Source organism: Panulirus ornatus, chromosome 68, assembly GCF_036320965.1.
Source record: "Panulirus ornatus isolate Po-2019 chromosome 68, ASM3632096v1, whole genome shotgun sequence".
NCBI classification, from domain to species: domain Eukaryota; kingdom Metazoa; phylum Arthropoda; class Malacostraca; order Decapoda; family Palinuridae; genus Panulirus; species Panulirus ornatus.
Genome location: NC_092291.1, coordinates 15,513,331 through 15,525,740, shown reverse-complemented (window position 1 = coordinate 15,525,740; position 12,410 = coordinate 15,513,331). Strand labels below are relative to the sequence as shown.

Sequence of the window (12,410 nt, the reverse complement as noted above, 5' to 3'; positions counted from 1 at the left end):
ATCTCAATATACTGTGAATTTGTTATAATGCACGGCCATGGTTTGATCAACTGGTGGGGTTTCTCACCTCCAGTTGACCTCCTCAACTACGTGGATGGTAAGTTAAACAAATGTTTTGTGGAAATCAAGGATTTTTCAGTATATCAAAAAACGGTAGGAGGTGTGACCTGAGTCAAGTGCAATGTCAGTTGGTGGACAGATTACTGTTGAACCACAACCTGATCATACATATAAGAATCATGATACAGATCCAAATAGCACTAGTATTTAAGAATCATATCCTAAACGAAATACATGACGTGTATACCAGTAATGTTCGGCAAGATATTGAGGTTGCTAATGTACGAGTGAGCATCTTTAGATTTATAACAGATGAAAAATATTAATCTATATTCATCACACCAGCTTATCATCGTATCTTTAAAAACTCAAAATATTGATTTATAACATGTCCACGTATCTATCTTGGCCGCTTTTGCAGCCACCATGCAGAGCTTTAGCAGATGGTTATACATTGAAATACAGTGATTCTTGGCTGTGAAACTAAATAAAACCTCTTTTTTATTATTGCTGAAGCCTAATGTATTAACTTCGCCAAATCCGATCTTAACTGAATAGATGAAGACGTTCCTGGAGCCACAGTGCAGGCATTGGTGATAGGCACCGGAGACCCTCGCCACTTATTGATGACCCTTGCCAGGAAACACAGGAAACGGCTCAGGGTAGGTTCGCTTACCTGGATAAAGTAAAACCTCCCTTGGTGTCTTCAAGAGGTGTTCAGTGGACGGCTGTCCACCCAGTGTAAATAATATCTAAATATGAAAGAATAAGACATATGAAATGAAAACTAATCCCCCTTGAGGAGTAGTAAGTATTTGACGGGTGGGTCTCCATAGTAATATGATTGCCTCCGCAGGTGTATCTGCTGGAGGCTACGGTGGAAGTGTATGCACGAGTGCTGCTGTTGATGGGGATCAGCCTTCAACAGAACCTGGGGCTGAGGGAGAGAGCCAACCTTCTCCTGGACCTATGGGGAAACCTCTACCTTAGGCCTGCCTCTAGAGACTATTTGGAAAACGCAGCTCGAAGACTATCCATGTAAGTAGTTTTGTTAGATTACCTCTCTTCCTCACTCCTATCGTTACCAGGTGCATAAGGACTAACAGTCACCCACCTCGTAATCCTCTTTGGCCCAGGCTGCTTTTTTTCTAACAGCCTCACCCATAGGTAGACAATTGGCTTGCATTCCACGAACACACTCGGTCTCACATACATTCTTAACTTTTTATTTTCCTGCGGTGAAATGCTCTGGTCCTGCCCAATCACAAGATTTCGTCGTAAGTACCCGCTAGCAGCTGCTTTAAGCACTCTCCACACGCCCTCTCATTATTCCAATAGTTACTTCCTTTCCCTTCCTCACCAGAGTCATCAGCCTCTGCTACACGAACTTTTAGGTTACGTTCCACTTTATCCATCAGATCCATCATTTCTTCCTTCTCTAGAGCACTGTTGCCTCATAGCCGCCTTTTGGAAGTTACGAGACTTTCTTCACCGTTTTAAGTCAGTCTTACCTTCCATTTCCATCTTTATAAAAACACTGTTACTCCTCTACCCTGCTACAGTTTTAGTCTTATCCTCATATTCCTACATCAGTGTTACCTTGTCCCGTTTACCTTGGCTTCACCCCCCTCTCTCTCTCCTAGATCAAGTGTCACCGCTACCAACCTCCCTCACAAAAGCATCTCTACCTCGTTTCCTCCTCCAGGATAAAGCCATACATCCTCTATAATGCCACATTCTTTTACCTTAGCTTTACTTTTCCACCCCGTTAGCAACCTTTTGACCCTTTCCAAAACGCTATGATCTTCCCTTTTCCCCCAGAGTTATAACGGACGTAACTCAGTACTCGGCGATGTTCGGTCTAATCTCCGCCGGAAGGCTTAAGTACCGCGAGAGAGACGCCATCGACGCCGTTTGCAGGACTTGGTACAAGCTGTCATTAGACCAGTATGACCCGGCATCTTGTTGGTTAGTACTGCTCCCTATCTCAGTTCTTCAAATGGCAGTGGTCCACATCGTACCTCTTTCGAGGTACGGTATGGGCGGATTTGAACAATGTGAAGCAAGCACGCAATACAAAATAACTGCAGGAGTTGACTGATAGACGATTGCATGGAGGGAGGGATGAATACGTAAACTTATAGATAAATTCCGCAGCTCCTGATGCGCAGGTACTAAGTTTTCAAATGCCGGCATCAAATCGGGCAGGGACGCGCGGCTGCGGCAAATTCTGGGCACCCGGTACGACTACAGAAAAGCGGAAGCTGATTGGGCTTGGAACATGCGCCTCTCTCATCGCATCCAACAGCTGCACGTGAGTCCTCCCGGGCGAGAGGCCGATGAAGGCGTCGCTGCTGGTGAAGAAGGGATGCAGAAGGACGGGCACGTGGGTGTAGGTGCTGGTTGGGGCCAAGAGTACCTGGTATGGAGGGATACAGGTCAGGCCTTCACGATAGCTACAGACGCTACCTCCCACTTACCCAACACCTCACTGGCCTCAGGTAAGGATACACATAATTGTACTAGTACTAAATGTAGAATGTACTTGTTATCCATTACTACAAAATTACTTAGAACAAACGAAGTATTGCCTAAACCTAAAGAAGATAGCACCAATTAAATTGCAGTTAACACTGATCCAGTATTACCCGAGATAAAGTATTCTTTAACATAAAAAATCCTAACTCATTATCAAACTGGTGTGTGTACGCGTGCGCGCGCGCTTTGGCGGGTGCTGTTTCAGTGGCGCCAGTGAGGGAGGGAACGACGCGGCACCAGCGGCTTGGGTACTGGGGCGACCTGCTCTCTGGGCCTTTCCCCGCACTTGCCCTGGCCTCCGCTGACGCTCGGGTATCTAAGACTTCCAACGGAAGAAGCAAATACGTAAGCAAAACAAAATATGTTTTCGTATTACATTTTGTAAGTTTGCCATGCTCCTACTTCTGAAATACAGTCGGTGTGTTCATACTTTCGAGAGTACAAATACCCTAGTTTTTTGTCTTTGTGATTATATCCACAGCAACCTGTTACATGGACTACAAACGACATCATTAACTGTCGCATTCCAGCATTAAACTTGTAGCTTTTGAAACATTACTTTGTCATGCATCGCTATTTTTACTTTTTTCGAGATGAATTTTACTGACAGACTTATTCTTTGTCCCGTCTCTTGCATTCCCTGTTTGTATACTTCACGTCATCGAGGCATCGCAAGATGTCGGCATCATCTGCTATTTGCCTGTCTTGCTACGTCACAATAATCACACTATTCCCCCCTCAGAGCGGCAGTGAGGTGGCGCAGTGGAATCTGGAGAGTCTCCTACGCCAGCTGTGGGCCCACAACCTGAAGGAGGAGGGGCACCAGCGGTTGGCTAGCGGGAAGATGGAAAGGCAGGTCGAAGGGATGGATGGGAAGAATGCAAGCAAACAAGTTGAAGGGAAATTAATGCAGGCACATGAAGGCTTTGATGACAACCATCTGATGGAGAGCAAAGCGAAAAAGGAGGAGGAAAAGATGCAGATGCATGCAGAGGATAAGGTGGAAAACGAGATAAAATCGAGGACTGAAGAGAAAATAGAAATACAAGTGGAAGGGAGGATGGAAAAGCTGATGGAAGAGGTGAAAGTCGTTGAGAGCGTGGAAATACAATCTCAAAGTGAAATGAACACACAGAAGAGTAAAAGTAACACGACAGAGAGTATTCCACCACAGCGTGCAGGCAGCAGGCCTGAGGATGAAAAAGGTGCAAGCGAAGACTGGCTACGACTTGATGGGGTGGAGGTCATCTTAGTCTCTCCTTCACGCCTGAATGACCTAACCTCACTGGCGGAGGTAAGGGTCACGCACATAAATTCTTCAAGGACCACGGTTTAGTTTATATTCTGTCGTGGAATACTTTGTTGTTTAACAGTATTACTCTAGATATTTTCTTAATTTTTACCAATCAGTACTTTTTACTCCTAGCAACGGACTTAACCTAAACGTTAAGATAGCTGTAAAATAGCGTCAAAATGTGGACGGCAGTACACTGATCTCCACATAAGTAACTGGATACGTGTCATAGTGGTAGTTAGCTGCACAGAACCTTCTATCATGTGTACCCATCTCGATATCATAATGTGGCTGATTCCTTGAAAACCTGGTGAAGCATTCTATCCCTCAACACGAGTTAAATCCTTTTATTAGATTCTGAGCTAGGGAAACTCCCTTGAGATCCTAGTTAGCAAACTATCCCACAAAACGGCTCTTAGTATCTTGAGACGTTTAACAAATTTCCTCTTGAGACCTAACAACCTACCTTGCGCCTGATCTAACGAATTTCCCGTTTGAGTTGCCTTATTCACCAGCTCCTTTTACGTATGATTTCTTTAAGGCGCATTTCAGGAAACCTGTTTAGATGCCAAGAACGAAGGTACACTTTTCACGTCTCGTTACCGACAAAGGAATGACAATTTAGTCATGTCCTTTAGGAAATGAATTCTTGATTCTTTTTTTGAAAACCTTTTTACTCTCAATGAAGTATATTTCTTTCTACTATAGCATTGTATCAAATCAATTGAATTGAGAATGAAATCTGGCAGATTGAGGGCGGCCTGGACTTGCTGTATATGTCCGCAGCTATGGCTCACCTGCTTACACCCACACTCCTGTACGCCCAACTCCACCCACACACCAAACTCATTGTCGAAACAGCCCAGTGAGTATATCTTATTCTTAAGTCGCTTTCTAACATTCCATGTGGAAAAGAAGGAAAAATTACAATTTGTGTTCCATATTCACTAGTCAGAGGTCAGTCGACTCAAGAAATTTCTTAGTATCGCAAATTTCTGTACATCTTCCTGCTATTTCAGTATGTTTCTCCCCATCAGGATGTTCCCGGAGCTTACAGACAACCAAGTGATGGAGTACGAGAACAGAGTGACGTCGTCAGCAGGAGAGGCCGGGTGGGTGCGCACTAGCCCAGGCCCTCTCTGTCACCTGCTTTTTAATAGAAACAAAACCCTCGATAAATGAAGCTTTGACAGTGATTTCTTTAGCGAAAAGCTGAAGGCTTAAAGTAAGTTAGAAAAAGCTAACCTTTTTAACGGTGGCTGGAGTGTCGCTGCTAGGTCTTCGAAGCACTGCGTAGTGCGCACGATCCAACTCCAATCCCGACTTAACTTTCCTTGGACTCAAAGGGTGTAAACTGTTGTTAAAACTGCTGTGTTCATCATAATATAGACTAACTACTATTTCTCTTACCTTATTACTCCACAGTTTCATTCACCTATTATATGATTCATATGCCGAGGTAAACTGATCTATAAAATACATAAGTGTATGATACATTTATTAGTCCCAAATTCAGTGCATACATGACAAAAAATCACAGATGAGAGTTCACAGAAGCAGTAGTTAGCATGGCGGGAGGGACGCGAGCGTCAGACACCACCAGTTAGGCGCCTGACAGCCCAAGCGAAAGAAAAGGAATTTCTGGGACCCTCATTGGTGTGAAACCGAAGATCTTAAGAAAACGTAGCTTTTAGCACGTTTCAAACACTGCTAGGCTCAGGAATATGTAGAATAGTATAGCATTCAGTGAGAAAGAAAAGCTGAATTCCATAGCATATGACCTAATGCTTTTGCAGTTGTGCAAAATTCTAGGTTGAAGACAGTGCCACTAGTCCATCTGACGGTAAGTGTTACTGGTCTATCTTCACCGAGCTACGTTTTCACACAAGGCTTGCCAGAAAGGAATAAGGACACAGTCAAATGGTCATAAGTGGTTCATATTTGTTTTGGATGTTTAAGCTGGAAAAAAAAGAAGAATAATCCCAATGAATGATGGTCACAGGGCAGAATAATACGGCGAATTTGATGAATCAATGACAAATCAGAAAGAAGATTGACGAAGCTGGTGGCTTGGTAGATGACAATATGGAGTGATAGAATGACGCTAAGAGGACACACTGTAATGAGGTAATAACATATCACAAGGGGATTATGATGACAATGGAAAGGCCTCGGAGAGGCGCTAATGAATGACATAACTTAGTAAGGTAGCGCAGAAGACAGTATGGTATCAGACAATATATTGTGTGGTAGGGTGTGATCTGCTGGAAGTGTGTACTCTATAAGCAAGGAGAATGTATCATGGCGACAAGTGGCAGAAAGCACTGTGTTTCATGGTAGTAAGAAAGGTGTAGTGCGGTAGCAGGAAAGATGTAACGGTGACAGACGGTATGATCTGGCAGCAGGTAAATGCAGTGTGGTGGGTTAAGTTAGTTTCCTAGGACGTAGTAGGCTGCCTCGTGTTGTGTCATACAGAAACTGGGAGGAGTCCTGGCGAATATGGCAAGGATGGTTTCTTATGACTGGCATGGTGTCCAAAATAAATTACAGTACCATCGATAACATACCTAAGGACGATCTTCATATTCTGAGAAACCAAATTATAACAGTAACAATATTTTCAAGATGCTAATAAAGATAAAAATTATAATAATGATACAGAAATAAGTATACCTGAACGAAGTCAATCAATACAGGGAAATCACATTAATAAGAAATTAGTTAAGGAGCTGTGAACTGTTCATATATAAACCTAATCATGGAGAAAGTAATATCAAAATGGAAATATAAATTTGCGTAACAGTCGTTTGACTAAGAGGTCTTATAAAGGACAGAGTCCTTTTGTGGTATAGAAATTTCGTAGTACAAGTGATACTCAAATTGCTTTTCCAGCAAGAGTGTGTTGGGCTAAGAAAAGGGAGCAGAAGAGGTCGAACTGCCAGAGCACGACTCATCCACGGCACTCTAGGGGATTAGGGAGAGTGGGAGGCTACAACTTCACCCGATCTCTAACGCTAACTCTTGAACACGTCTCTATACATACTGACTCTGTGATACACACATGTGGCTCTATACCCGCATATGTATGTCTGCAACAGTAGACAAACATGGGAGATGCTAGGAACAAGCACACTAAGGAATAAATCTTGCTCATCTATTTTTACATATCACCTTAATAGGCTTCGATTGATTTATCACAGCCTAAATATCCTATATATATACATTATCACTAATCATGGGATTAAGACGTGCACTTACCCACTTGTACTTTTCTTCAGCACAAGCGTGTTATCAGTTGATAGGGACGTCGTGTTTCTACACTATACATTTATTCAAGTATGAGGGTTAGTGACAGGAACATTTGCAGGAATTCTTGCTACAGTGTGCAATACACTTGTCTATATCAGAGAATTACAGTTCTTTAAAATCCAGCACTTCCATAATCAAGAATATTTTCTTTTTCAACTGAAATTACAATACAAATGAATATATATCTGAAGGACGATCAACAATGAACAAAAATGTAATGTGCGATAAAGCAGAAGAGCTGCATCTAGTGAGTTGGCCTCGGCGCCGGGATGAGTAGCGGGCTTCTAGCGTCGTTCGCGCTTGTTGGAGCAGGTCAACAGGCGCCTTGATAGTGGCAGGTGGGTGGACGTCTCAAGGTGGATAGGTGGGTTACTGGTGTCGGTGAAGTCTTGGCTGTGGAGTGTAAGTGTCATGAGACGGGTGGGTTGCACTATTGTGACGACAACGACGGACGGAGTGGCCGGCGGACGGGACGCATCACAGTCGGGTATGCACGTCCTGTAAGGTTCTCTATACGTCGACGATTACTCAATTCTATTCTAGGCTGCTCAGGGGTAGATGCTCTTTGATCAGCTGTGGGAATATAATATGATAATTAGAACTGTATGAAATGTTCTTGGAGAATATAATAAAAAAATAAACTGTGGGAACATTTTTCGAATATTACATACTTAAATAGTATCATCATATGAAGCACTAGTTGCTGAGCCTACTCCATGCAACTTTGCAATGAAGATACTGCTACTGTAAATACACATTTAAGAACATTCAGGATAACGTTTTGTTTAGCACATAAGTTAGTAAACAAGAAACGAAAACTCCTCACCAAAAAACACACTTTGCTACTGTTACACATAAACATATATAAGGTATATTGGCTTTTCGAATAACAAGTTCTTTGATCAGCTGCTCTGAGGTAAAGGGAAAAAACGCTTAGTTTAGTTAGGTTTAATAACATGATTATGACGAACATAACAGAATGTATATCTTCTTGAATCGAGTTTCCAGGCTTAAAGACCAGTATTATGCTAAAACTGTGTAAAATATTTCAGGAGAAGGGTATGTACAAGTTAGGGTACAGTTGTATACCAGAGCTAAATAAATAACCTAAAACAGCGTCGTATCTCTCCGTGTAACCGGAAGGAAAATAAAAATCGTAAGGTATGTGAAACACGAATGTAAATGCTATGGAAAGAGGTGAAGTAGGTGCTGACGGTCTTGTTCAAGAACATTATCCCTAGAACTTACTGTTAGTGACAAAATTCTGATTAGAGATGAGATTAGTGTTACCTAAACACAACAGAGGGATTAAAAGTGAATTACTGGTGAATGACTTGATAGTATGGACTATGGTTTGTTACGACTCGTTACTGTTTTTCACTCGTCACATCCGGTAATTTTGATAACTATCGCATATTGCACCTGTCGCTTTTCACTTGTGGTCCTTTCAGTTCACGAGTAAAGTACATTTGTTCTAAATAAATCTTTGTATTAAAGCACTGCATAAGTTTCCAAGCAAATGGACGCTTTTCTTTTTTGTTTTCATTAAGAAAATATGGTAGTTACTTTCACTCTGTTAACACCAATATAGTACTTTTGTGAATGGATAAGCTTAGGATCAATGGCTGGATGAGCCATAAACACAATTACTACCTACAGTTGAAAACAGAGCCTGAATGTACTTCCAGCGACCTGGTGGAAACCATTTGACGATATGTTTTCAATCACCATGTGAAAACCATATACGATAGCAGGTAGCGGTTTGGAGGGCGCACACTGTCCCTTGTCAGTGAACACATCCCCTCAACCTTACGACATCCAGCGGTGCTGAAACTATCCAGTGTGTCACTTGTGCTTCACTGAGAACCGGATATGACAAGTGCAATATCCGGTTATTACCACAATTACCGAATGTGACAGGCAAGAAAAGTCAGATAAGTCGTAATAGGTAATTTTTCATATTACTTTTAAACCCTTCGCAGCGGTGAACAGGGCCAGGAAAATACCTTATCCTCATTCACGTGCGTGTATCTATTTAATTTTTCACCCAGAGGCTAATTTTCATAAAGGAACAATATATAGGTTATATATGATTTGAGTGAGAATTTGGTCCACTCTGTGTACATGGAAGCAAAGCAAGAGATGGTGTTTAAAAGAACACTGTGAACAAAATTGACAGAAAAGCTGTATCACTGGAATCCTCTTTCAACTGATCATTCAGCCTAAACTTTCACTCACAACATATAAATTTCCTAAATTTTCGTCATATTTTGAGAAAGGAATTCAAAACATAAAAGGTCTTGGCCTGTTCCGAGCAGCGGAAGAGAAGTGCAAGTACTATAATGCAAACAAGACGTAAGTATGACTGAGAACAGCAGATTGCATCACTAACTGATTAACTACCGATGCAGTATATCGCCAACAACTTCCTTTAAGGGGTTAGTGTTAGCTGGATCTCCGGTAATACGAGGAAAGCAAGAGGGTAGTAGTTTTAATTCTGCCAGCTTAACCTAAATGTATAATCAGCCTGATGATTCCTAAACTGCCTTCAGATCTCTAACACCATATTGTACGTTCTCATACGCAAACGTATGTTAGGTGTCTGATACTTAAATATGTGGAAATGTAAAGATGTTATATTCTCCATCTTTCACATATCCGTAAAATGCAAGAAACTCATCCAGACATTCGTATGGAATGACCATAACTTGTGTTTATATGACTAATATTCATGATTGTAATCTTTCCTGTCAATTATCTTATGGCTCAGACGTATGAACCTTAGATACCAAAAATATCAAAAATGCTATGACTTCTCGAACTACTCGATTGCTTTCCTGTTACCGTTTACCCAGACATATATACCATTAAGAGGAACGAAGCATTAATATGTACCGTAGTAATGACGGCATTCTGATTTATTGGACTTGAGGGACATAACAGGTCATAGGATGTAGGCAAAGGAGGCATTAGACGCAAAATATAACTCATGTCTCATTTTTGAATTATGAGAAGAAAAAACCAAAACACAGGGTTTCAACACTATTTCTTCGTTCTAGCAAGAAGTCGCAGTGTGTATTAGCTGGGAGAGCAGTTCATGATGTAAGCTGAAGAGCACGAGGAGGAGAGGGGGCCGGAATGGACACCTTGATTAGCTTATCCCTGTACAGTTTCTCGGACTCCCACCGCCTGATGGGGACTGTCTTGCCGTTCCTTCTGAGACAGACGCGCAAATCTGCCTCGTCAAAGATGCTGACAGGGTCAAGCTTGTGGGCATTGATCTTTTCCACCAAGTATTCCGTGTAGTGCAACCTGGGTGAGATAAGGGAGAGGCTTGCCAGAACAACCAAGAAAAGGAAGGCAACATGGGGGACGCATTACCTTCGAAAGCCTCCGACGGAAGTAATCATCAGACTCCCATGGCCGCCGCTTAGGAATCTGCAGGTTTTCTCGACGCATTACAAACCTCAGGTCCTCTTCATCCAATAGAGGCAGTGGGTCTACCTTATTTTTAAAACACAACAGACCCAAATAGTCAAGGTAGTGGTTTCTGTAAAGAAGGAAGCTCGTCTTAGAACTCAGCCATCAAGGACTACTTCGAAGCAGCAAATTAAGAAACTCGACTGTATAACTGGAACATTCCTTCTTCACAAAATACCCACTCAAGAACATACATACGAGGGGTCCGAGTAGAGGGGAAGGAAGCTGGTTCTCTCAGCACAACGCAGTGCACTGAGAGATCCCCTCAAATATACCGATGCATGAGGCCAGCAAGACACCTCGAGATCATCCCTCCCTCTGGGATATCTGTAAACTTAAAACCTTAGTATCTGAAGAATCCCACAGTAAATCAGATATCGTGTGTGTGTGTGTGTGTGTGTGTGTGTGTGTGTGTGTGTGTGTGTGTGTGTGTGTGTGCGCGCTTGCCGACAATAAGCAAGTCGCCTGTTTTCAAAATCTGCTGCAGGGTTACCTATGTTATCCTCCACCTCTCCTGCAGAACTTTCACCTGGGATATTCGGTGCGACATAAGGCGTCCATGTCACCTTCTACTCAGCAGGATGCGTGAGCCACGTACGCACTATACGTGCGCACTAACGCACACGGACGCGTGTGGGGAGGTATGCAAAGTACCAATGTTGTGGCTTTTGGAAATTTCGTCTTAATTCACTGTGGTTTATAAGTTTATTAGTACAATTAATTCTCTTCCAAAGAGTCAACGATGGGGTCAGACTAACCATAAGATAATGTTTCATAAAACAAAAATATATCTCCAGTCAAAAAGATGTAAAACTGACTGTAAATAATACACTACATCTTGACATTTCACAAAAGGGCTTCGAACGATCAAAGTATCATAATTTTCCGTGAAACATAATTCTTGGTGTGAATCTAGGAATCTGTGTCGGGCTGAGTGACATACCTGCAGAGTCCAGCATAACCTGAAGGAACCACACGGCCACAGATGTCATCCTTGAGCCCGTCGGGCAGCTCCTTCTGCTCTTGTACCTGGCACACGGGCCGCACGCCGGTCTTCTGCTCTTGCATACCCTGGGGCTCTGTGTCATAGCTTACCCCAGCCTCCTGCGAGAAGGGCAAGCAGTTAGGAACACTAACATGTCCAGACCATCTATGGCCTTGCATTGACTGCACACTGGGGTTCTGGTCATGAAGGTTTACGTATCACAGATACTTTTAATGGTTGAAAAAAAAAAAAACTGTTGGAAGTGGGATTTTCACCCCTGGCGTGTCGTATAGTAGGAAGCTTATTAGATATTGTGGTTCAGCTGCCACGCTCTTATGGTTATGATGGCACGATCTTTGACTCTACTCTTAAGGGTTACGTAAACTGCCAGGTCTTCATGTCCAAGGGTCGTCCCGTCGCGCTTAATTTGCCAACCAACTGGCATGTAAACTTGACTATTGCTTAATCATCCACAATCCACCAATATTCAGACCTAATTACCACTTTCATATCCATATGAAACTACCGTGCTAGTCTTCTTACATCCAACTAACAATAAGCAGCCAGTCTAGAGGTCCTACTATCAACTCAGACGCTACTAGAAACCGCAAGGTAAGAAGTCTGCTTCAACAGACACATCCATAACTAACCTTCGTGTCAACGTCTACTACCACCTCGGTATCTATAGCCAGCCACTGAACGGTCTTTATTACCACATATCCTACAACCAACATGTAGGGATCT

At 42.5% G+C, this 12,410-nt stretch overlaps 2 protein-coding genes across 2 annotated transcripts in view; one reads left to right on the top strand and one right to left on the bottom strand.

Annotated features, from left to right (window-relative positions):
• The first annotated feature begins 27 nt into the window (after positions 1 to 27).
• On the top strand, positions 28 to 5,277 carry Dnaaf3 (Dynein axonemal assembly factor 3). The gene is made up of 9 exons (XM_071659560.1): positions 28 to 97; positions 619 to 722; positions 917 to 1,098; positions 1,882 to 2,028; positions 2,269 to 2,561; positions 2,804 to 2,943; positions 3,341 to 3,892; positions 4,642 to 4,757; positions 4,930 to 5,277. The coding sequence occupies exons 1-9, from the start codon at positions 28 to 30 to the stop codon at positions 5,072 to 5,074; spliced, it is 1,749 nt and encodes a 582-aa protein (XP_071515661.1). The 3' UTR covers positions 5,075 to 5,277.
• A 98-nt stretch (positions 5,278 to 5,375) lies between these two features.
• Positions 5,376 to 12,410, bottom strand: part of LOC139747352 (uncharacterized) — a 127,031-nt gene continuing 119,996 nt past the window's right edge. The window contains 3 exon segments of the mRNA XM_071659559.1: positions 5,376 to 7,774; positions 10,583 to 10,751; positions 11,625 to 11,785. Coding sequence (XP_071515660.1) covers positions 7,736 to 7,774; positions 10,583 to 10,751; positions 11,625 to 11,785 — 369 coding nt within the window. The 3' untranslated portion in view covers positions 5,376 to 7,735.

What these genes read in the sequence shown, in the direction of transcription:
- Dnaaf3 (XM_071659560.1), top strand. Translation starts at nt 28, where the DNA reads ATGCACGGCCATGGTTTGATCAACTGGTGGGGTTTCTCACCTCCAGTT. An exon ending in TATGACCCGGCATCTTGTTG is followed by an intron (nt 2,029 to 2,268) that starts GTTAGTACTGCT and finishes CAAATCGGGCAG; the next exon opens with GGACGCGCGGCTGCGGCAAA. An exon ending in CCAACGGAAGAAGCAAATAC is followed by an intron (nt 2,944 to 3,340) that starts GTAAGCAAAACA and finishes TTCCCCCCTCAG; the next exon opens with AGCGGCAGTGAGGTGGCGCA.